Raw genomic sequence first — 25,330 nt, forward strand, 5'->3', positions numbered from 1 at the left:
CTAAATGTCTCAGTGAATGGATTGTCTCTGTTAGGTAAAACACCAAATACAGATAACCTGCTGACATTTGTCTCATAGCGATACCTAATCTGTTTATCCAGATGTTTGCTGCTGTACTTTATCGCTACATCTGTGTGCTCACACAGGAATACCGCCTCTGTGAGATCTTTTACTTTTATATCCTCCGATCTTGATCATTTTTAATTAACGCCTGCTCTCGGCAGCTGTTTGGTTTGTCACTTACCCAACTTTCTTTTATAACCAGGGTATCATTATTGGCAATGATTGGCACGTTGCACATTCTAAACATTTATTTTAACAACAATAGTAAAAATCTGAAAAATCAGCAGTTGTTTAAAAAATAATGTGAAAATATGAACAGAAAAAAAAGCCGGCGTTGCTGGCCTTTCCTGTGTGTAGAAAGATGGCAGCGACAAGCACAATCCTATCACTCACAAACTTCGACTGATGCAGCTGTGACAAAGAGACCCGCTAGAAAGGTTAGCAAACAACACAGGAAAAATGATGATGCCACTGTAAGGATATCGTGGTGATCAATAAAGCGGAGTCACCCAGCTAAGATATATCCTTACTTTAATACAAACTACATTATCATCCCTTGGAAGTGAACTAAAGGTTTCATGTGGTTGACTTCAATCAATAATATTTAAAAATATTATCAACATGGGGCTGCACGGTGGAAGAGTGGTTAGCGTGCAGACCTCACAGCTAGGAGACCGGAGTTCAATCCCCAATCCCACCCTCGGCCATCTCTGTGTAGAGTTTGCATGTTCTCCCCCGTACATGTGTGGGATTTCTCCGGGTACATTCCAAAAACATGCTAGGTTAATTAGCGACTCCAAATTGTCCATAGGTATTAATGTGAGTGTGAATGGTTGTTTGTCTATATGTGGCCTGTGATTGGCTGGCCACCAGTCCAGGCTGTACCCCTGTATATGCTACAGCTTCTTCCCGCAAACCCAAGGATAAATCAATCATATACAGTACATACATGTTTCATTTATCACTCGTCATCCCCTTTAAGTACAAGGAATAATGCAAAATCTTTGACAGAATGCATGGAAACTGAAAAGTACACAAACTTCATCAATAGCTGATAAGTACCATTAATGTTTGGACAAGAAGTTCCATGTTCGAGGCTTCTAAATGATTCAACAACACCAGTACATAGAATTTATGACTGGACTCATTTATTATTAACCAGACAACCTGACTATACATTTACAAACCTTGTTCATTAATATTTTAACAATGAACTGTCATTTGTCAGTGATGTGTGGCATGTATATAGAGTATGATTGTGTTGACAAACACAGGCAATTGTTTTCCTGGTGCCCCCAAACATCTCATAAGAACTGATCATTGATTTTTTTTTTCAATATAGACTACTGTGAGAATGCATTATCTGTCATAAGCATTTGAACCGCTGACCTCCTTTCTCATGCGATGGACTATTCCATGTCCTACCGATCAAAGGTGTCGGCGTTTTTCACATTCATAACAAACCAAAACCAAAACGAGTATGAAAGCGGTATTCAATGTCGCTTAATTCGAATCATTCATTCATTTTCCACCGTTTATCCTCACGAGGGTCACGCGGAGGGTGCTGGAGCCTATCCCAGCTGTCTTTTTGCGAGAGGTGGGGTACACCCGGGACTGGTGGCCAGCCAAACAGGGCACATATAAATGTATATATATACAGTAAAGTCTCGTTATATCGATATTGTCGGGAGTCGGAAAAAATATCAATATAACCAGACTGTCGATATATCCGATCCTGCGCTGAACTGCATTAAAAGTGGGCAATAATGCACTCGACATTGTTCTATAGTATAGAACAATGTCGAGCAGCTTAAATCAATCTTTGCTTAAGGATTTCAATACCAAAAAAGAACACGGCGAACGGCTGCTTCCAGTCAACTTTATTTTTCACACTTCCACCACCAGAGCACAGCACACACACCGATTCCCCCACATAGCTGGCCAAACACATGCCACGAACGCCAGCATGTACATATGAAAAACAGTGATTATTGCAAGCGATGAAAAGATATCTGAATACAACACAATTAAATACATGTATTTGTACGCTTGTGTCTTCGTTGGAATAGGTGTGTATGCTATGTCAGTTGGTTCTTCTGTTGCAGGCATGTGTTTGGCCAGCTATGTGGGGCGGGTTGAGCATGACCTGTGAACCAGGAAGTGCGGGAATCGGTGTGTGTGCTGCGCTCTGGTGGTGGAAGTGTGAAAAATAAAGTTGACTGGAAGCAGCCGTTCGCCGTGTTCTTTTTTGGTATTGAAATCCTTAAGCAAAGATTGATTTAAGCTGCTTTTGTATCGATATAAGCAGACCAAATTGGCTGGCGGGAGATGAAAAGGGCATCGTAGTAACCGGATTATCATAATAACCGGGTATCGTACTAACGGAACTAATTATATCATAAAAGACTAGAAATTTGCCGGGAAATGAAAATAGTATCGTAATAAGCAGTAATTCGTTATAACCGATATTGATATAACAAGACTTTACTTTATATATATATATGTACATGTATATATACGTATATACATAGTATATGGACAAGTCGCCAATTAACCTAGCATGTTTTTGGAATGTGGGAGAAAACCGGAGTACCCGGAGAAAACCCACGCATGCACAGGGAGGACATGCAAACTCCACACAGAAATTTCCGAGGGTGGAATTGAACTCAGGTCTCCTAGCTGTGAGGAGACTGTGTTAGCTGTGCTAACCACTCGATCACCGTGCAGCCGTGTCGATTAACTTGTTAGGTAATAATAATCCCTCAGGAGGATTTTAAGGACGTTTTCTAGCTCAGGAATTTTCTCATGGCTACATACTCAGATTTTGTCAAAATAAATATGAAAGACTAGGTCTGTCTTGGACTCCCAAACGACAAAATACGTCAAACGTTTCCCATATAGTCATGTATTTATGGTGGCCCGCCACAAATAAATTCAGAACGCCACAGATTTGGTCCTACTTAAAAAAAAAATCTGTACTATCTGTGTCTCACAAACACATTATGATTGGACTGTTTGTGTAGTTTGTCGTTCCAACTCTACTCTACTGTGACGCAGTTTTCCATCCCAGAATGCAACATTCTTGTCTTTTGTCTGACTTTAGAACCAATTTGTTCTTCAGAACAGTTCCTGAATGAGACCCTTTGTTCTCATTTCTGTCGAGTGTGGCCTTAATACTCCTCTGGACTTCAAATGGAATGTTTTGTCGGATAAATCTTTGTGTCATAAATGTAAAGTCCACAAATTGGAGCCGAGATGAAAGACTCTTTGCCATTCCTGCTGCAGCTACTGTATTCGCTCGCCGTACACTCCAGTGTCCCTTTCGGGCTATTTCTTCATCATAATGCTAAGTGATGTGCCTTGAATGAATCTTCCCACAGGACCAACTGAATTAACGTCCAATGACGCAGCACTTGGTGCTCAGCCAAAAGGTCTGAGAGGTAAATAGAAAGAAGTTTAACACAACTATCCTGTTGGAGATTTTGTAGCTGTCCCCATTCAAGCTCATAAAACATAAGCACTTTTTCCCACAGAAATCAACCCCCATGTGTGAGTTTTGAGGCTATTATGCACGCCCTGAGAGGGCCCATGAAAGGTAGGGGAGTGTGGGAAAAGGAGCCTTCAGCAGGTCGGTAATGTTGCCTGGAGGCAGGCCAGAGCAGTGAGGTGTTCTGCCTGGAGCATGCCCAGTGAGGCTGCATGGAAGGTGGGCAAGTTTAGCAGGGGAAGGGGTTTCATTGTGCCTGGACGTGGTGCGTGGAGCTCAGCCTGAACAGTGAGGCGTGACGCCTGGAGCACGCCCAGAGAGGCTACAGGGGATATGGACCTCCAGCAGCCTGCAAATAGTGCCTGGAACCTGGCCAGAATGGCTGTTTTCTTCTGGTTGGGAGACTGGGCATCAAAACTAGCACTCAAAATAAATAAATAGTAGTACAGTAAAGTCTCGTTATATCGATATCAGTTATAACGAATTACTGCTTATTACGATACTATTTTTCATTTCTAGTCTTTTATGATATAATTAGTTCCGTTTGTACGATACCCGGTTATTATGATAATCCGGTTACTATGATGCCCTTTTCATCTCTTTGGTATTGAAATCCTTAAGCAAAGATTGATTTAAGCTGCTCAACATTGTTCTATACTATAGAACAATGTCAAGTGCATTATTGCCCACTTTTAATGCAGTTCAGCGCAGGATTGGATATATGGCTAGTCCGGTTATATCGATATTTTTTCCGACCCCCGACAATATCGATATAACTTTACTGTAGTATGAAATTTGGAATGTTAACCCAACCTAAGAGATGAGTTCATTCATTTTCTACGCTTATCCTCATGAGGGTTGCGGGGGTGTTGGAGCCTATCCCAGCTGTCTTCGGGCGAGAGGCGGGATACACCCTGGACTGGTGGCCAGCCAATCACAGGGCACATATAGACAAACAACCATTCACACTCACATTCATACCTATGGACAATTTGGAGTCGCCAATTAACCTAGCATGGAAACTCCACACAGAGATGGGCGAGGGTGGAATTAAACTCGGGTCTCCTAGCTGTGAGGTCTGTGTGCGAACCACTCGGTTGCCGTGCAGCCCCCCCAAGTGATGAGTTATTTTTTTAATTTGATTGTGTTTCTCAACTTCTTTAGCAAATTGTTGGCACTGACAACTTTCTTTGGCCCCATGGATGGTTATTTAGCAGTCACTCTTTTTTTGGGCATCAGGTCCACACTACAGGACAAACGGATTATTATGTAACATGCAATACAATACAATTTTCCATGTTTCATTACCTAATTATTTTATCTTGAACTTTTTTTATTGAACAAATAAACAGCACAACAAGGCAAAGACTATTGGGGACGTAATTACTGTCCTATTTCTGATTTTACTATCAATGACACATGACGTGCTATTTTACTGAGATTATATACTGTAAAAAAAACAGATAAATTCCCCAAGAGTCAAAAAATAGCCCCAAGCCATCCCTTCTTCAGTATTCCATGCAAATGTACTTTTTAGAGACTGTATAATATTCTGAAAATCACCCTAATCCGGAGATTTATCTTTCCCTTTATCTCTCTCTTACAGAGCCAAGCCCGTTATTTGATTTAGTCATCCACATCCAAGTGCCTATCAGTTTGTTTGTTAATGACTGTCGACTTTAAATCCATGCACATCAGCCTGTATTTTCTTCTTCTTCTCCTGCTTTACTTCAACTGTGAGTTTCCACCATCCTTTCCACCATTACTTCATTGGTATGTCTGCATTTTAACAACACTGCGGACTTAGTTCAACTATTAGCATCAGGACAAATTGGCCAAACGTCACCGCTGGAACAAATCGTCTTTGCTTATCTGATGTTACACACCTGAATATTTATCCTTACGTGCTCCTAAAATTGACTTTTCTTCTTTCCATTTTGTGAGCAGCTAATGCATCTGTGCTGCTCATCTGTCACATAGTATTTCCTTTCAACACCGGTGTGATGCCAACAGTTCCCTTCAGGGCAGCTCATCCACCCTCTGGAACACCTGATACCTCGACGCTGTGATGCAGAAGGAAAACAAGGTCCCCACACTGCAAGAGTGATAGACAACAAGTAATCTCGTCTCTTCTCACTGATGACACAAGGGTACCTCAAGGTATTTAAGCACAAGCATTGCACAGCACAGACAAAACTGAACCAATGTTGTAATACCGCCAAGAAGAAACTGCTAAACCAGCATTAATACCGCTGATGAGTTCATGGTCATCAACGGGAAGGCAAATGTAACATGCATGACTTTCACACCAACACCTGAGTAGTACAAACACTATTTTAAAGCGCATGCAGAGCAGCTGTTTTTTGTCTGTTTTTTTATCGTCCCTTAGCACTTTCTAATAACAAAATAATAATAATATATAATATATAATAATAATAGGGCGGCACGGCGGTCTAGTGGTTAGCGCCCTAGGAGACCAGGGTTCAATTCCCACCCTCGGCCATCTCTGTGTGAAGTTTGCATGTTCTCGTGGGTTTTCTCCGGGTACTCCGGTTTCCTCTATAAACATGCTAGGTTAATTGGCCACTCCAAATTGTCCATAGGTATGAATGTGAGTGTGAATGGTTGTTTGTCTATATGTGCCCTGTGATTGGCTGGCCACCAGTCCAGGGTGTACCCCGCCTCTCACTCGAAGACAACTGGGATAGGCTCCAACACCCCTGCGACCCTCGTGTGGATAAGCAGTATTGAAATTGAAAGCTTTAAAAGCAAAAAAGGTGAAATATGGGAAACAAACCATTTTTTAAAAAGTAAAATAATAATTTTAAAATTAATAATACTATGAAAAAAATTACAAGAACAAAATAAAAAAATAATTGTAAAAATAAACAAAGAGCAAAAATGTTTAATGTAAGGATAAAAATTCATATTAATATTGAAAATAAAGCTGAGGTGCAGGCTATAAACAATGTCTCAGCAAACTACCATTCCTCCGGACTCCGGTTTGGCCACCCTCCACAGCTCATTCCCTCACAACCTAAATCCCCGTTTTGTTCCCGTTTAAACTGAGCTCTGACTCCAACATTAAGTCCTCATGTGTCATTGAGGACAGTTCTCGAGTTTGCCTGTTCTTTGTCTAATGATATGTAAATCATCCAGAGAGCAATCAATAATTCATAGGCTTGTACAAGCAGAGTGATTTTACTACAACCTTCCTTCCATGAGATGATCACTCTGCTGATTCAGTTGTTTTAAGCGGAATCGCAGCAGGGAAGGCACACGGTTATTGTAATGCAGACGCTTGTGATCACACTCACCCTCTCATCAAAGTGATTTCAAGTGGAGCGGTGGAGATTACAAGCCTGATTTAATACATTTCTGCAGTTACTGTACTTTGACTGTGGAAATGAACGAGCCTTTGAAGATGGTGAGAAAAACATCATCATTCAACGAGTATATCAGCACATTGCCACAATGTTCCATGTGTACTTCTGCACTCTCTTTTCATTGACTTTGGCCTGACCTTCCTTCAGTTCGATTAATGGTTCCAAGCGTTCAACCATTTTTCTGTGCGATTACTAGTTTCGCCATCACCTCGACCTGTTTGACCAATCACGTTTCCAGCAATTTAAAATGTACCCATTAACATCTGATGACCTCTGCCAAGTACGGAAACGCTAAAGCTGATCAAATACTGTGTAATTTTATGTTTTATGTTTAACGTTGTACGGTTTAATTGCCTGTGACGGAAAGCTGAAGCTAGCGACTGAAGTGACTACATGTTACATTTGGGTTGGTTGATGGACCAGAACATTCAGACCAGAAATTGATCCAATGAAGACGGTCCGACCAGACTTGCAATTGGCCCCGATTGAGTGACAGCCACCAAGACATCAGTATGGAAACATTGCCCAGGAACAAGCTCAGCAGAGTCGAGTTTGTTGCTACTGCTTTTGCTTCCACTTGGCTTTAAAACCAGACACCGTGACAGCTAAAGCTAATGTATCGGGCTTTTTTTGGCTCCATTGAAGAGCTCTTGTCCCTGAGTGTAATGGGTACTCTTGGCACTCACCGGGGTCTTCTTCAACAAAAGTGAGCTTTTAAAAAGGTCTTAACAGCCCCAGTGTGCCCACAGTATGTCCCCGACAGGCACTAAATACTGCTATTTAGTGCAATGTGCTCCAGTCTAATTAGTTAAGCAAAATAGCTAAGATAACAACGTCAGGGGGTTCAATCAATGGTACTTAAATTGTGATTGTCACCATTGACTAAACAACTAGCTCAGTTTAGAACTGGGGTATCTGTTCTTTCTGGTGAGAATTTTCTGTTCATATACAATACCGCTCAAAAGTTTGGGATCACTTGGTAATTTTTTTGGCCAGTCTGAGATATGGCTTTTTCTTGGCAACCATGCCATGAAGTCCAGCATCACTGTTGACGACCTGTGAGGGGTCTTTGTCTTAAACTACACACTCTCAGATATTTGTCTTATATTTGTCTAATATTTGTCTTATATTATATATATATTGTCTAATATATGATATTTGCACAGTTTGCTTGCATCGTTTTTCTGTCCTTGTTAGACCCAGTTTGTGCTGCTCTCTGAAGGGAGTAGTTAACATGGTTAGCATGGTAAGAGATTTTAGTTTTAGTTTAGATTTTTAGATGGGTTTTCTAATAATCTCTTAGCCTTGGATTAGCAGCCATACCAGGAGATTGATGCAGAGGACTGACAGTTGTTGATATTTGGCCTCTAATTAAAAATGTAGATCGTTCTTTGAAAATCATCTGATGAATTTTAATTGTTTGTAAAACTGATAAAAAATGTTGTGAAATGGAAAAAGTTGTTTGTGAAATGCATGAACATGACAAGAAATTTGCAAGTGATCCCAAACTTTTGAGCGGCAGTGTAAGTAAGACAGAAAGTAAGACATTTTCACATGATTCAGTGAGAGATGTTAAGGTTGAGAAGTCATCCCTGAACATGGGCGGGGAGGTCTGCGACACCACCAATGCTGTCAGTTTCATTCCTTCCTAAAAGATTCCATCCCTTCGCCTCTAAGAACAAAACAAGGCGCATGCATCTTGGTTCCAGGTGGGTCCATGACCATCATTCCATCTGAATGGAATGCTAACAAAGGGGATGACACTCAACGGCCATCGTTACTCCAATGGATCCCAACGACAAAAGAGCGAAACCATTCCTGTCTGACATGACTGAAGCGTCACATTGATGTTTCAGAGTAAACAAAGCAATAACCCAAAGTGTATGGATAGAATTCCTTACCTTGCCAAATATCCCCCTGAGCTTCCGTTGCTCTGCTGTATATCCATACAATTGGTAGTTCCAGGAATAAGCGCCAGGCCTGGATTCTCTCGGGCTGCGTTCCCCACAGCCCGTGCCACCAGCTCCAACGAGTCATGGACGTAGTGATCCAAGGAAGGAGACGCCATGACCCCGTGAGCCAGCAGCCCAAGGGGTAACCCCTCTGTTCTCAACTCAGCCACATTCTGGCTGTCCCCCAAGATCCAGTGGAATTCCGGTAAAGTCATCCGAGTCACCAGCGTCCACAAGCGCCGCACCTCCCGAATCTCACACCCGAACGTCACCACTCCTATTGTGGATGAAGGTTCTCTCAGGGCCTCCAACTGCCTCATGAGAACCTGCTGCTGGTCCATTTTAGTGGAGGAGGTTGAATCGGAAGATGAGGATAAATGGTGGAAAAATGATGACGACGTGAACGTTCCTCCTGTGTTTGGTAAAGACGACGAAGGCAGTGCTGAGGTTGATGCTGTCAGGTTGACGAGAGCACCCAGGTGGAAGCGGGTGTTATTCTTGATGAGGAAAAAAAAATCACTTATGTCCCATTCCTGGCAGAGAAGAACACTTATGTCCCACCATCCGTTCATCATCAACAAAGAGTAGAGAAGACGGGACGCTGGTGCCTCCACCGTCCGCATGGCCATTTGGAAATGAAGATCATTCTGTTCAAAAATAAAGGGTGCTTTTTAAATAAATTAGCAAGAGGAAGGAAAAGATATACAAACAGCGAGGGGCAGGTGAGGTAAAGGTGAGTTTTACGGGATTAAGAACATGGATGGAAAGATAAGGGTTGGATGTGATGAATGCAAATGGTAACATTAGGGCGATGGCAGTGATAAACAAATGGTAATGAGGCAGATAAAACGTTCAAAGGGGTCATTTGGATTTCCGAGGGGGCAAGGAGATGAGAAAAAACATATTGGGGGAGAAATGACACTGAATTACAGTCGATGAAGGCAATATAGAATGGTAAAACGGGGTACGTTACAGTATGGACGATTGAAGATGGGGCTTCCAAAACAGATGGGGTGAAGTGTAGGAGGAAATAAAAAATGGCTTACGAATTGAGCATTGGAATTACTTTCTCCCTCGACATTCAATTTGTTCTTTGAGACCAGACACGGTGGTGAAAAGAATGGATTTCAACCTCCACTTACCTGCTCCTATGAATATCATTATTCACATCACAAGTTACACTCCATGTATTTATGGCAAATCATAAAAACAAAGTACTAAATTATCACTCACTTTATACTAAATACGTCTGAAACCATGGTCATCAGCGCAATGTGTGTTGAGGAGATTATTTTCAATGCTTCTTGGCCAAAAATACTGTTTATTTTCCGATTAAACTCCCATTTGCACGGGGATGTGCAGCACAACTGAATATGTCTGCTGTGGCTAAAATGTGCCAAATCTTCACAGGCTGCGCCAAACAGCTTATTCTGCTGTTGCTATTGACTATTGTTTGGAGCTTCCAGTAACGTCTGCAATGAAACACAAACGTGGAGGAACATTCTGTTCAGCAATATGTCCAGATGTTGCTTGCAGACGTTGGATCGTAGGGGTCAGAATGTGAAGAAGACAATGGGAATATAATGACGATTGTTGCAACGAGTGGAGACGGTGTCGACGTGTGGGGCGGCATCTCAAACACTGAGAAAACAAAGCATGTCGTCAGGGCCAGCAAAGCCTTCTCTGCTGGCCTAAACACTCAGAAGCACTGACCTACATTCATGACAAAAATGTATTAATAATATTCATTCATCCTCACTAGGGTCATGGGGGTGCTGGAGCCTATCCCAGCTGTCTTTTGGCGAGAGGCTGGGTTCACCCTGGACTGGTGGCCAGCCAATCACAGGGCACATATAGACAAACAACCATTCACACTCACATTCATACCTATGGACAATTTGGAGTGGCTAATTAACCTAGCATGTTTTTGGAATGTGGGAGGAAACCGGAGTACCCGGAGAAAACCCACGCATGCACAGAGAGAACATGCAAACTCCACACAGAGATGGCCGAGGGTAGAATCTAACTCAGGTCTCCTAGCTGTGTATCCTGCACGCTAACCACTCATCCGCCGTGCGGTCTTAATAATATTTGATCCATGAAATTGTATAAATTGTACTAATGTCCAATCATGTGTTGTCATGTTAATGTCATCCGCCCAGAGCCTTCAGAATAAGAAGTGCTGGCCCATGTCACTTAAAGGGGACCTATTATGCTCAATTTTACGACCCTTTGTATTGAGTTGTGGGCTCCTATAGAGCAGCTACACACAATAACCCGCACAGAAAACTTTTTAAGGCTTCACGGGAGTCGAGTGGTTAGCATGCAGGCCCACAGCTAGGAGACCCGAGTTCAATTCCACCCTCAGCCATGTTCTCCCCGTGCATGAGTGGGTTTTCTCCCACATTCCAAAAACATGCTAGGTTAATTGGCGACTCCAAATTGTCCATAGGTATGAATGTGAGTGTGAATGGTTGTTTGTCTATATGTGCCCTGTGATTGGCTGGCCACCAGTCCAGGGTGTACCCCGCCTCTCGCCCCAAGACAGCTGGGATAGGCTCCAGCACCCCTATGACCCTTGTGAGGATAAACGAAAGAAAATGAAATAATGAAAACTTTTTAGATTTTATTATTCTCGCTGTATTTCCTTGGATTTGTGCTTCTTGCCAAAACGGTCTGTTGTAATTTATTCCACCCACAGCCCACCTCCAGGCATGCCCACAAAGTGCTTCCTAACAATGAACCATATAAGGAAGTCCGCCCCTCTGTGACATCACAAATGCCTTTTGAAACCAAGTGGTATTTATCAGAGACCAGACCCAGACTTTCTGTGGAGAAGTCAAGGCCATCCCACAGCAGCATGGAAATCAGTTGCCAGGCTGTTGTCGCTTTTGTCATCGTTTCACACAATGCCATGTGTTGGATCAATAACATAAATGCTAAAATTCCCACAATGTGTTGTTGTTGCTCGTAAGAGCCCCATCATCCACGACACCAAAGAAGACATCATAGCAACAGATGAATAAGCTGTTTAGCATAGCCAGTGACGATTTGGCACATTGTGCAAGGGCGCCAGTTGGTTGTGTCAGCCGTGCTGCTCATCACACACATGCTTATAAACACAACACTCAAAAGGGAAATAAACAGATCTTTGTATTGAAAAAAAATATTGTCACAGCTGAGAAATATATAGTAATCTATCAGATGCATATTTCCCAATATTTTGTTTACACTTACTCTTTTATAGTATATATTTATATAGTATAGTATAGTATATAGTATATATTTAATGGATGTACAGTAAATATCTTAGATTGGTGTTTAATTTATCAATTTGTATTTCAAAATAAATATACTGTATATGAAATATATAGTACAGTCGTACCTTAATATATCACAATTAATATTAATTCATACATTCTCACTGAACCAGCCCAGGGTGTACCCCGCCTCTCACCCAAGGACAGCTGGGATAGGCTCCAGCATACCTCTGCAACTCTAATGAGGATCCTCGCTAATTCATAGTTGAATACATCAGCTTACTTAACTTACAGCCATGGACACAGAGTCCGACATGAGTGAAAAAAAAGTTGCCCTCTCATTCTGTGTGGAAGTGGTACATTTTTAGCTTCTTACTTTCTCTTCCTTCCCCATCCAAGCCCATTCTCACATTTAGAATAAATGAATTAGAAGCTAACTAGTTAGCTCAGTGGATTGTTATGTGTAAAGTACTTCAGAAATCCAGTAGCCTCCAATATGAGTTTAAAGGTGATGATAGCTAAGCGCTATAAACGAGGGACAACTGTATTCCGATCCATGCTAGTGTAGAGTTCCCCGACTCGAGACAACCTGGAAAGCACAGAGCTGCCATGCCAAAGGCTGTAATCACATTAGTGACTCCATAAGCGTGTAATCATTCCTGTGTGTATGAAACGGATGACTGCACAGTTAACCGGAATAAAGATACAAATATCAGGACCTACTAGACCACGTCAGAGAATATGTGGTGATTTGACGACATATTCTCTGCTCATGCATTAATCTGCTGATGTCATGAATATAATCAGGGGAAAAAAAAGATGGCTCCTCAGTGCAGTTACCTGCTCTCTTGGAGAAATATTCATTTGGAGATTCAGCTAGAAATCCCCACTGTGTTGCCACTGAGCTTTCTTCCACTCGTTTCCACACAACACATCCATCTGCCGTGAAGTGATGTGAGAGGAACACCGCCTGTTTTACCACGCTGCAGGAAATGTCGTTACCCGATGCCAGCAAATCAAGCTATGAATTATTTAGATTGATCGTCTCCGTATCTGCTGATTAGTTGCTGAACACGTCAATATTGATTAAGACTGGTGTCTTTCTATCACAAATTTTTTTACTCTCACTTGATCCTTTCTCAATTGCATAATATAGAATCGTGGCTCGGTTGTTTGGCTTCATATCAACCTTTGAATTTGAATGCCACCCGGCCACCATTATTCAAAGTTATGAGTCAGCTGGCTCTCTGTCATTTTCGGATATATTGACAGCTCAAAAGAATTGATGTCTGACTGGCTTTCCGTCTGACCCAGATGTTGTGTGCCAGCTACTTTTCCCTGGATTTATTTCCTTTCCTCTCAAGTCTCCACACACACAACTCAATCCTACAAACACAAGCCTGACCTGATTGGTTCCCTTTTAATCCTCAAGTTAATGAAGGTTTGGAAAGTCACATTTTCATTTTCTTATTATTATATATATAATATATATATATATATATAAAATAAATAATACTATTTATTTTAATACTTCTTATTCTAGCTCCTGGTTTTGTTTGTGTTTCCTTCTCAAGGAGACTTACCTGTTACTTGTGTGTACCGTATTTTCCGGACAATAAGTCAAACTTTTTATCATAGGTTGGCTGTTCCTGCGACTTATACACCAGAGCAACTTATAAATGAAAAAACTGTTTATGTTACATAAACACTGGACACCTTTTCTGTTCATGTTTATTTTATGTGTATCTGAATAAGCATTGTGTTAGCATATCTTACACCTATTCAGCCTGTTCTCTATTCTTTTATTTTATTTTATTATTAGAACTTGCCTTCCAAGAGGATGTAATGTCGGTTTTGGTCAAGTAGTTTGTAAAATAAATTACCCGCAAAAATGCGACTTCTACTCCAGTGCAACTTATGTATGTTTTTTTTTTTTAACCAAATTATGCATTTTTGGCCTTGTGCGACTTATACTCCGGAACTGCTTATAGTCCAGAAAATATGGTAATTAGTGTGACCTTAAGTCATGTGTATTACTGAGAATATAGCCTCAGTTGTCTATTGGATTTCCTGCTGAGTCGTTTTGCTGTTTGTTCCTTGCTTTGTGCAGTTCACTGAGTATTCCTTGTCCAATGTAGTCACAGTCAGTATTAGTTCTATCTTTAAGGCCTTTTTAGGGCTGACATGGTTTTTGGTTAGGACGTAGCTTAGCCTTAGCTCTTGTCCTTCTGTTAGCTTTTCACTGACTTCACAAGTTGTTTTTGCTCAGTCTAGCATTTTACATATCAAGCATATTAACGGTCTCTGAATTGGATCAGTCAATTCATCTGTTTACCGTATCATCAAATGTCCTTCTACCCGTCTTTCTATATTGCGCCACTAGCCAACCAAAACCTATCCCCGGGCATTAAACCACCATTCACCTATTCTGTGTGCTTCAAGTCATCAATCCTACCATCTATCATTGTATTCACCCACTCTGCACGTACACTATCCATCCATCCAGTGCCCATCCATCATTCATCTATTCACCACCTCTCCATCCTTTCATACATTCATTCACTGACCAACCGTCTGATCATACACTACTGCTCAAAGGTTTGGGATCACGTGCCAAGAAAAACATGCATTTCACAAACATTTTTTTCTATTTCACAAAATGTCATCAATTTCACAAACAATTACAATTTAACAGATTATTTTCAAAGAATGATGTACATTTTTGCATAGAGGCCTGCTATCAACAACTGTCAGTCCTCTGCATCAATCTCCTGGTATGGCTGCTAATCCAAGTCCATCATTTTATAAGGATAATAGATTACTAGAAACCTATCTAAAAAATTATCTTACCATGCTGTTAACTACTCCCTTCAGAGAGCAGCACAAACTGGGTCTAACAAGGACAGAAAAACGATGCACAACTGTGCAAGAAGACACATATCTGAGAGTGTGTAGTTTAAGACAAAGACCCTTCACTGGTCATCACCTGGCAGCTGCACGAAATGGTACCCGTCAATCACCAGGGTCAGTTTGAGTATAAGTAGGATGCTGGACTTGATGGCAGGTCTGGCCAAAATAATTTCCAAGTGATTTTGAGCGGTCGTGTATATTCATCCAGTTTTTCATTTCTTGTCTAATTTGTGGAACAGACACAAACACACACCAGAATGGTAATGGTGTGTGTAATGTCCTAAACCTCATGTTTACATATTTACACACGATGCATTAGACATGAAGTCTAGTCTTGGTGTAATGCAAATGATAGTACTTATCCCTCTCTTCTAATACAACAGTGAAGGATGTTTCAAAGTCAGTCTTTCCCCAACTCCCCCATAAGGCAGAGATAACCTAATCATATGTGCAAGACTTTATTAGTCACTTGGTCGGGAGATAATATTCCCCATATTTCACACTAGAGGTTTGGCTCTTTGGGAGGACTTAAATAATGAGCGATAGTAAGTATTTTAATGGCATGACATCATTTTTTAAGTCGGATGACAACCTATAGACATATTTAATTCAGTCAATTCTACACAATTACTATTTTCACTTAACAACTCTGTTGTCATGTATGCTTTTATTTTCTGTTTTCATCTGAATAGCTTCATGAAAGTGTTGTGGTTATACAGTACTCCATAAGGAGTGTATACAAGCACATACACATCAATACATTAATCAGCCGTGGTGCTTTTCTGTACCCTGGTACATAAAGACAAACTTGGATGAGTTTGATACGAGAGACAGTACGAATTAGAATCTGAGAGCTCTGACCTCAACCCCATGAAACCCATTTTGGGACTGAATGCCACAGAGATTGTAAACTAACATCAGTGACTCTAAAATAATCTTCTGGGTGAATGGGCCAAGGATTTCTGAGACTTTTCAGTCTTTCTAGGATAAGCCAAGCTGGTGTAACTGCGAAGAGGAGACCCATTATACATGTGTGTGTGTGGTTCAGAACCACGGACAGTTCTGTTCCTCTTGAAGTGGTGAGGACCTGATGGAATGGTCCAACATTTTAGTGTTAATGGTCCCCCCCATGATGCACTGCTGTTTTTTTTTTTAAGTATTATCCTTGTGGTGTAAATGTGATGGAGACATAGTTACAAATCAAAACACCAACACTTTTTATTACCTCGCTGTGGCGCCTAAACTCCCTCGGAACAACGCTGACCACCGGCACCTGAAGCGCTTGAGACACGAACTCCAACTTAACAAACTCGTCCCGGTTCCGTGGGAACGACAGCATGGCGGACACCCCCTGCACGACCACGGTGTGACACACGCTCTCCACGAAAGACAGCGGGTCTTCGTCCTCGGGGCTGCCCGGGGAGGAGAAGGAGAAGGCGGGGAGCTCGCCGAGTCCCGACCCAACTGCCATGACCAGCTCCAGGGACAAATTGAAGGGAAGAACCCCGGCTCGGTTTAGAGCCTCCGACGCGAGCAGGATGGATTCTCTGGGTGAGAATAAACGAGTATCCCACGTCGTGCTGTCTTCCCTTTGCCTTGCATTGATTTTGCCCCTGCTCGAACCCCGCTGGCTGTGAGCGGAACCTCTGTTCCGGAGGCTGCCGAACTCCGAAGCGACACTTTTAGGAAGCCGTTTGTCCACCGGCACTCGCCCATCTCTGGTGTCTGCTGGACGCCCCGCGTTATTCCAGACATCCGGACCGGTGGTGTCCGGGAGCAAGCGAGGCTGCACGTGCAGAACCCCGACCCGAACCGTGTGGCCGATCCGTTTTAGAACCTGACACGGCTGCGGGTGCGAGTAAGAGCCATGCGGGAGAAAGACTATTGCGCACACAAGTAAACACAGCCAAGAGCCGGTGCCATTCACCATCATCATCAATAGCCCCATCTTCATCCTCATCTCCCCTCCTTTGGCCCCCAGAGTGTGGCCCTTCTGAGCCGCTCAGACCCGCTGCACCCCCGGACCCAGCTCCGGTTCTGTGTCCAGATCCTGGTCCAGTTTTGGACAAACTTGTGCGTTCCTTCGCAGACTCTAACAACAGACAGGAGCCGCGCACAGGCAAGAAAATATCCCCCAAAGTGCCGTTTTTCATCTCAAAAGATTGACATCATTCAAGTCTGGAACAGGTTGTGTGATCAGATGACATATTCACATATTCCACCGGAGGAGGAGAAGACAAAACGGGTCCACTGCGCATTATTAAGCACATTCCAAAAAGAGGGAAACCCCATTTTTGGCTCCGTGGCGTCGAAAGAAAAAGAAAAATGATCATCCACGGAGCAGCACCCTCAACAGGTATTTAAAAATATGTACATGAACAAATGATAATTTTCCACAGTGCATGTTGCCTGGTTCGAGTCCAACACAAGTGTGACACTGGTGCCGGCACAAGAGCGCAGTGGGTTGGCTGTATTTGCAAGATTTAACCCTCTACTTGCTTTACCCCCCATCTTGCCCCCCCCCCCACTCCATAAAAAATACAAATGCAACACTTTTTGTTGGCTCCAATTTTTCATGATGTGAACTTAAGATATTTACAACTTTTTCTATGTACACCATGGCGTCATTAGGCCTATTTTAGGGAGGCTTCAGCCCCCTTGAAATATTCTTAAACCCGCCTAAATATTTTTTATTGATTTTTAATTTTTTTTTTATAGATTTTTATTTTTTGCTTACAAGAAAAATGCATTCAATTTGGAGTCACCAATTAACCTAGCATGTTTTTGGAATGTGGGAGGAAATATACCCAAAGAAAACCCACACATGCACGGGGAGAACATGCAAACTCCACACAGAGATGGCCGAAGGTGGGATTGAACTCGGGTCTCCAAGCTGTGAGGTCTGCACGCTAACCACTCATCCGCCGTGCAGCCCCTACAAGAAAAATCTCTGACAAATTTCCTATAATAAAAGCAGGCTAATAAGTAAGCCAATGAGCAGGCTAATACTAGCCTACTACTTCTACTAGTAGTAATAATCAGAAAAAGAATAATGATGATAGTAATAATATTGGGGGGGGGCATCCAAAAAGCGGTCAGTGTCTTGCCTGAAATCAGTAACTGCTCAGTGGGTCACATGTCCTGTCAGTATGCTTGCCATGCAAGAAGTGGGATCTTTTCAACTTTCAGGTTTTAGGGATCCTTACAACATGATGCCGTGCATTATAATGCGCAACATGAGGTGAGGGCTGAATGGCATAACAATCGGCCTCGGGTTCTCGTCATCTATAAAATGCACCCGTGTCTGTCATCCATAATGTACAGTATGCCTGCCCATACCTGAACTAGACACTGTGGGCCACTTTGGTGCATTTTATTAATTTACAATAATTCATCACCACTTTGGGTTTTGAGTTTTGCAGCTTCACTTGATCACGTTTTTTCCAAAAACATATTAATTAATTAAGTCATAAATCATCTCTGTAGACGATGTCCTGTTGCGGCCATAATCTAGACCAGGGGTGGGCAAACTACGGGCCAGGGGCCACATCCGGCCCGCCAAGTGTTTGAATACGGCCCGCCCAATCTTTCCAAAGTATTTCATTTAAACTCAACATACAACCTGGCATCATGGCCTGAGGCAACCTTTTGATGGTTTTATCAATTTCCTTTTTTGACATGGTCTGTTGTTTACAAAGTGCTCCTGAAAAAAGGGACACAAGCACATAATAATAATAATAATAATAATAATTATTAGTATTAGATTATTATAATTATTATTAGAACTATTATGATTATTATAATTCTTATATTCATGCTAATTATTATATTAATTATATATAATATTATTGTTATATTGCATATTTTACATAATAATAATATAATAATTATTATTTTAATTTTATTGTAATTACTATAATATTTTATTATTTTTAAAATATTTAAATATAAATATAAAATAATAAATAATAATAGCAGATTGCATGACAATTTTACAGATACAATAATACCAGGTGGACTGTAATGCGGCCCGCGAGTCAAAAAGTTTGCCCACCCCTGATCTAGACCAAGCTGAAACTCAACTCTTAAACTCTGATGTCCGTCCTTGTCTTGTCAAAGGGCACATATAGACAAACAACCATTCACACTCACATTCATACCTATGGACAATTTGGAGTCGCCAATTAACCTAGCATGTTTTTGGAATGTGGGATGAGTCCCCAAATATGCAAACTCCACACAATGATGGCCGAGGGTGGAATTGAACTAGCTGTGAGGTCTGCACGCTAACCACTCGAACACCGGCATTGGTATATAAATACAGAAAAAACAAGAACATTTTCTACACCGTTTATCCTCATCAGAGGATATGCTGGAGCCTATCCCAGCTGTCTTCGGGTCAGAGGCGTACACCCTGGACTGGTGGCCAGCCAATCACAGGGCACATATAGACAAACAACCATTCACACTCACATTCATACCTATGGACAATTTGGAGATGCCATACAAACTCGTAAAAACGCCATTACACAAACAACGCAAACAACGGCCTGATATTTTTGCTAAGTCATTAACATGGCGATGAGATCATAAAGCTGCCAAATAAGAAAGTCAGATAATATGTCACCAGCGCTAACCCTCGTGTCAAAAAGGTCAGCCTTGACTTAATCAGGAGCCCCAGAATTTCAAACAGCGACCCAGATTAATGATTGGTTAATGGCCTGATCTAAATTAATGATTACGGACGCTCTGACTTGAAATGGTAGGCACGCCTGCGATGATGCTGAAGGATCAATGAGACTGATCAATCTCATACAGTGTGACCTCAAAGGGTGGGGCTGGTGTGGAAGAGGTGACTAAGGGTAAAGAAATGATTGATTTATTTACAAATGAATTAGAGAATTTAAAAAAAGAAGAAATCCAAACCCAAATGAACAACAGAGCTGAGGGTGACTTTTTGGACATCATCAGGTGAAGCAGAAGGGGAGCCCAATTTTGACACCAATGTCACATGGTCTGTCATATCTGGTGGAGATAGTGACATGTTATGTCACGCATAAAGTTCCCGCTGCAGGCGCTTTTCAAACCATATAACCTCAACACCTAATACAATGTCAGGGCTCCAGCAGACCTTTATTTTTTATGACCAGTCCTGAAAGTGATCCAAAAAAAGGACCATCTTAAGATGGGGATGTTTTTATAAAATATCAAGTAAAAAGGAATGTTCAAGGTCGCAAAGCTGGAGCCAATCCCAGGGCACATTTAGTGACAGCAAGCAATATTACACCCAAAGAGTAGGATCTGAAACTGTGTTGGATGCATGGATGCCAGTCTAGTTGGTGAACCACAACACAAATGTAATTGAACTTTCCAGAACCCCCTAAGAATTACACTTTGACTCCTCACACTGTCCGTTTGGGTCTGTGTTGGTACCCCTAAGGTCCTGTAATTGGAGGGAGTGCATGTTAGGCAGCCAACATTCATCAGTTGCCTCAATGCGGTTGTGAGGTTTTACTGCAGGTTCGCTTTCAAAAACATGCATGCAAATTGTCCATGAATGCTTGTTTGTGTCATGTGATCAACTCGTGACCCGTCCAGAGTGGACCCTACCTTCGGAAATGGTCCAGTTCCCCTCTAACCCTGTCAGAAAATGAATGATTAATGGATACTGTACTGTCGTCTTAAAGTTGATCAAAGAAGTGGAGTCAAATTCCCCTCCCTGATGTATCCACGCTAAGCTAGGTCAAGAGTCAACGGGTACCTGGGATGTGTCAGGAATGCTGGCAACCGTCCAGATTTGACAGTTGTTGCTGGAGGAAGAGCTTATGTTTTTACCATAGCCTGTCAAAGCCAGCCCCGAGGGCAACGTTTCTCTTGGCCGCAGAGGGAAGCAACCAAAAATTGTTGGCACTGACAACATAAAGACCATCTGGAGACAACCGGGCAGCTTCAAGACTATGGTGGGCAGAACTGGAATTGGAAATTAGACAGTAGAGCAGCAGAAAAGTTCAGGAGACGGTTCTAGAATAATGGCGAGTCACAGTCTCAGGGGATCTAATGTTGATAAAAGCTGTAGTGGAATGCTACATATGGTATATGACAACCACAATACAGTACACGTTATACAACCAGGCCCAGCACAGTCCTAATCTATGCCACCTGTATCTATTGGGTCGCGGTATTTTATCATCCGTTCAGGAAAACGATTTCCCAAGAGTAAAAATCTGAGAACGCCGGCTCGTCACAAACACATCGCTATCACATGACCAGAAATAGTCGCAGGAACATTCTCATATGGGCCGGCCCTTTTTGTCCTCAAGCCAAAAAAGTGTGTCAGCGTTATCTCTTTGCTGCTTAACTCTTTGTTTTCCTTGTTAATCCTTTAAAACTTCCTGTTTTTTTATCTTCGCCGTAGCCCATTTTAATCCCATCACCGCCCATTTTAATTTAGCACCCCTAGATGACAACCCTTGTTTAGTCCTCAATCCCTTCTTTGGTTGTGTATATTGTGTTTAACTTCTTGCATCCTGTAATCCAATCTAAAGGGCATCTGGAGACCTTTGTTTGAATTTGGAAATATTATAGAAATAATGACTTCTAATGTTATACAACCTTTTGTTAACTGTACAGGCAATGTTTCAATGGTACAAATAACCATGAAAATGAGATGTTTAGTGAGATACAGGGAATTCGTTTTCACTTTGGTCCCTGCAAAGCCTCAGATTGCTCACCCAACACTCATCCGTCTCCCCGTGAGTCCTCTTTTACTTTATAGTGACTCTGTTGACCTTTACAGCTGCCACGCTAATTCTTCCACGGCTCATTTCCCTCTCCGGTGTCAGGGCTCATGACCAGATGAAACTTGAAGGTGCATATGATGATAAACTTCAAGGTCAGAGCGCTTACGGGATGCACGTCTGGACATAACAGCATGGGTCAACAGAAATGAACCAACAAATACAGATCACTGATTTCTTGGGTGGTTCACTCATTTATCCATTTTGAGTGATGGGTGAGCTGCAGGCTTGCTAGTCGAGCTGACTTTCCCTAATTTGGGTCGCGATTTTTCATTTAATAGTGATGGTGTGTCCCGCAGACAAACCAATTAAGAACCACTCATCTAGAGCATCAAATTAACCAAACTTGCAGGTTGTAAACACGCAAACGCCACACAGAGACCCTAGCCCAGATTCTAACCCAGACATGCCTTACCACATTTCCACCGTGTTGCCCTTGGGTAGTTCAATAATCGTACATTTGAGTTTCATGCCTCATGAATGAAATGACGCGTTATACATGTCGTTGCAGATTTAGCAGCATTTCAAAGTCTATTATTTGGTTAACTCTGCTCCGCATGGAGGCCTTGAAACAGCTGAGCCATGAGTAAACACTCACTTTTAATTGCTTGATCCCCCTCACTGGTTTGCTTTGTTTAGGAAACTTTGCATTCTGATCACACGTTTAGATTTGATGCTGTTTTATTTCAGGTGTGAACATGAATAACATTTTCATTGTATGACAATAGCTCGTTTGTAGTGGTTAATTGGGTTAAGATTTTTTATTTATAAGTGGCCTATTACTGTAATTAGATCATAGGAAACCGTTATGCGTTATTAGAGCCCTTTAGACATGAAATAGCATCCCTATAGTCACCTTGACACTAGTATTACCCAACATAGTTGACATAATAAAAGTAAATAAGCCATTTAAGACATGATTAAGACTCATACGTGTGTGTTGCTGTCAACGTGTCCATGCTCGGGGACAGGAAGTGACGCAATCCTACAATACAAGCCTGTTTCTGCAGCCTGTGAATGTGTCTATATGTAATGGCTGCAAAAACCTACTCCCTGACGCCTTAAAGAGTAACCACCATTACATACAGTATACATTATAAAGCATGTGCCCTGTACTTGGCTGGTGAATAGTCCACGGTCGCACAAAGTCAACTGAGATAGGCTCCAGTTCGACTCCAATGAGGACAAAGGTACAGACAATGGATGAATGGGTGAAGGTACATTATAGAATATTAAAGCTCATAACTAAAAATGTCATCAATGGGAGCAGTTTTCCCTGAATGAGGTGATTATTCACGCAATGCAGCTCTGTAAAAGCAACCAACATGTTTCATATTTTTAACACTTTGTGTGTGTGTGTGTGTGTGTGTGTTTTGAGGTAATGAGCATGTCAACAGTGGAGCATTTCAAGCAATGATGTGTGGTTTGTTGTGTGCCCTTTAAAAGTCAGTGTACCTCTGCTATAACTTAAAGTTGTTTATTTAACTTTTAACAACTGCAGGCTCATTCAAAATGCCACTTTGTGTAACACCGTGTAAGGTCATTTCCCCTTGCAAACACCCGCAATATATAATCAATAAACTTGACAAAGCGAGTCCCGTTTTACACCAGCTGGATGTGTTGATGAATCTAGCAAATGGCAGAGTTCTTGGGAGTAGTAGGGAGAAGAACATGCTAATAATTCATTCATTTTCTACCGCTTATCCTCACAAGGGTCGCAGGGGGTGCTGGAGCCTATCCCAGCTGTCTTCGGGCAAGAGGCGGGGTACACCCTGGACTGGTTTCCAGCCAATCACAGTGCACATATAAACAAACAACCATTCACACTCACATTCATACCTATGGACAATTTGGAGTCGCCAATTAACCTAGCATGTTTTTGGAATGTGGGAGGAAACCGGAGTACCAGTACACAGAGATGGCGAGGGTGGAATTGAACTCGGGTCTCCTAGCTGTGAGGTCTGTGCGCTAACCAAAACACGGTCCGCAATGCTGCCCTAATGCTAATAATGACACTCATAAATAAAATGCAATGCATTTTCAATGAAATTTTGTAAAATAAAAAACTGATAAAGGGAATAAAAAGAACAAAACAATATTTGCATATTTACAAATATTTGTATATACTGTATAATATATGATAAATACAAGTAAATGTACACATTACACAAGGGAGGGCAGACAGTACAGCACAATGTGGTGGATTATCTTTTACAGAGCTGGCCGAGGGTGGAACTGAACTCAGGTCTTCTAGCTGTGAGGCCTGCTCGCTAACCATTCGTCCACCTCAACTTTTTTGTTTTTTATATTATTATGACTTATAAAAGTAATGTTCTTTAATATTACCACCATATGCACTTAAAAAGACATTATTTTGTTTCACAATTTTATTCTCAGAAAATAGTTTTTGTTTTGTTGTTGGACTACAACTTTTGTATCGTAATATTCTGAATTAATTCTCGTAAAATTAGAGACTTTTTTTGACGTTTTTGTCTTGTGATATTAGGACTTTATTCTGATTTTATATTGTTATACTCATTATACTCGTAAAATGACAACTGTATTTGTTGTTTTTTCTTAATGCAATGATTAAAAAATATTTTTCTTTAATTTTTCAACTTTATGGTATTATTTATTTTTATAAAATTACAACATTGTAATGCTACAAGACCGGAGTTCAATTCTGTGTGGAGTTTACATGTTCTCCCCGTGCATACACGGGTTTTCCCACATTCCAAAAACATGCTAGGTTAATTGGCGACTCCAAATTGTCCATAGGTATGAATGTGAGTGTGAATGGTTGTTTGTCTATATGTGCCCCGTGATTGGGTGTACCCTGCCTCTCGCCCCAAGATGGCTGGAATAGGCTCCAGCAACCCCTGTGACCCTCACGAGGATAAGCGGTAGAGTTTGAATCCTACATTGCTTTGGATAGCATTGCTGGGTGAAGTGGATCCTGAGGGAAATCATATCCATGATTTAAATACAAAATGTATCCCGCTCACACCCCGTGCAGCATACATTTATACCTGTATTTTGTGTCACACCATTCCAAGATGAATTTCAGTGCAGAGAAGTTGTGGCGTTTCAGGATGTTGTTGATTTATGGTTTCACTTGCACATCAGAATTAGATATTAGAAGATCCCTGCAGGTCACCAAAGTTTATATTCTTGATTTTTTTTTCTTCCAAATATACTATGCAATGGAGAGGTTGAACTCGAACACTTGGACTGGTCAGCAAATGGAAATACATGACCTTAACAAACTGGCTCTATTTAATATGACTCCCTAATGATGAGGCAAAATGTCCAAATGTAATGTTATATAATCAAGCTGCTCCAAGATCTCTATTAGTACAACCTGTCTTAGGACGCAATTAGCTCACAATCACACACCAACTTGCTACTAGGATTCTGTAGAGGTGTACATAAAAATAGCTAATAGTAATGGACTGTAAACCTGCAGTGTCGGCTG

The 25,330-nt window shown here is 41.5% G+C and overlaps 1 protein-coding gene across 2 annotated transcripts in view; it reads right to left on the reverse strand.

Moving 5' to 3' along the window:
- Positions 1–17,498, reverse strand: part of grin3a (glutamate receptor, ionotropic, N-methyl-D-aspartate 3A) — a 41,963-nt gene extending 24,465 nt beyond the window's left edge. For both annotated transcript variants that reach the window (XM_058064553.2, XM_078794305.1), the window contains exons 1-2: positions 16,284–17,498; positions 8,838–9,535 (exon numbers count right to left, since the gene is read on the reverse strand). In XM_058064553.2, the coding sequence (XP_057920536.2) occupies positions 8,838–9,535; positions 16,284–17,018 (1,433 nt within the window). In that variant the 5' untranslated portion in view covers positions 17,019–17,498. The remainder of the gene's footprint in view (positions 1–8,837; positions 9,536–16,283) is intronic.
- Positions 17,499–25,330: the final 7,832 nt, after the last annotated feature.

The sequence above is a fragment of the Doryrhamphus excisus genome, linkage group LG10, assembly GCF_037039965.1.
Source record: "Doryrhamphus excisus strain RoL-2023G ecotype Guam linkage group LG10, RoL_Dexc_Guam_v1.1, whole genome shotgun sequence".
Taxonomy (NCBI): Eukaryota; Metazoa; Chordata; class Actinopteri; order Syngnathiformes; family Syngnathidae; genus Doryrhamphus; species Doryrhamphus excisus.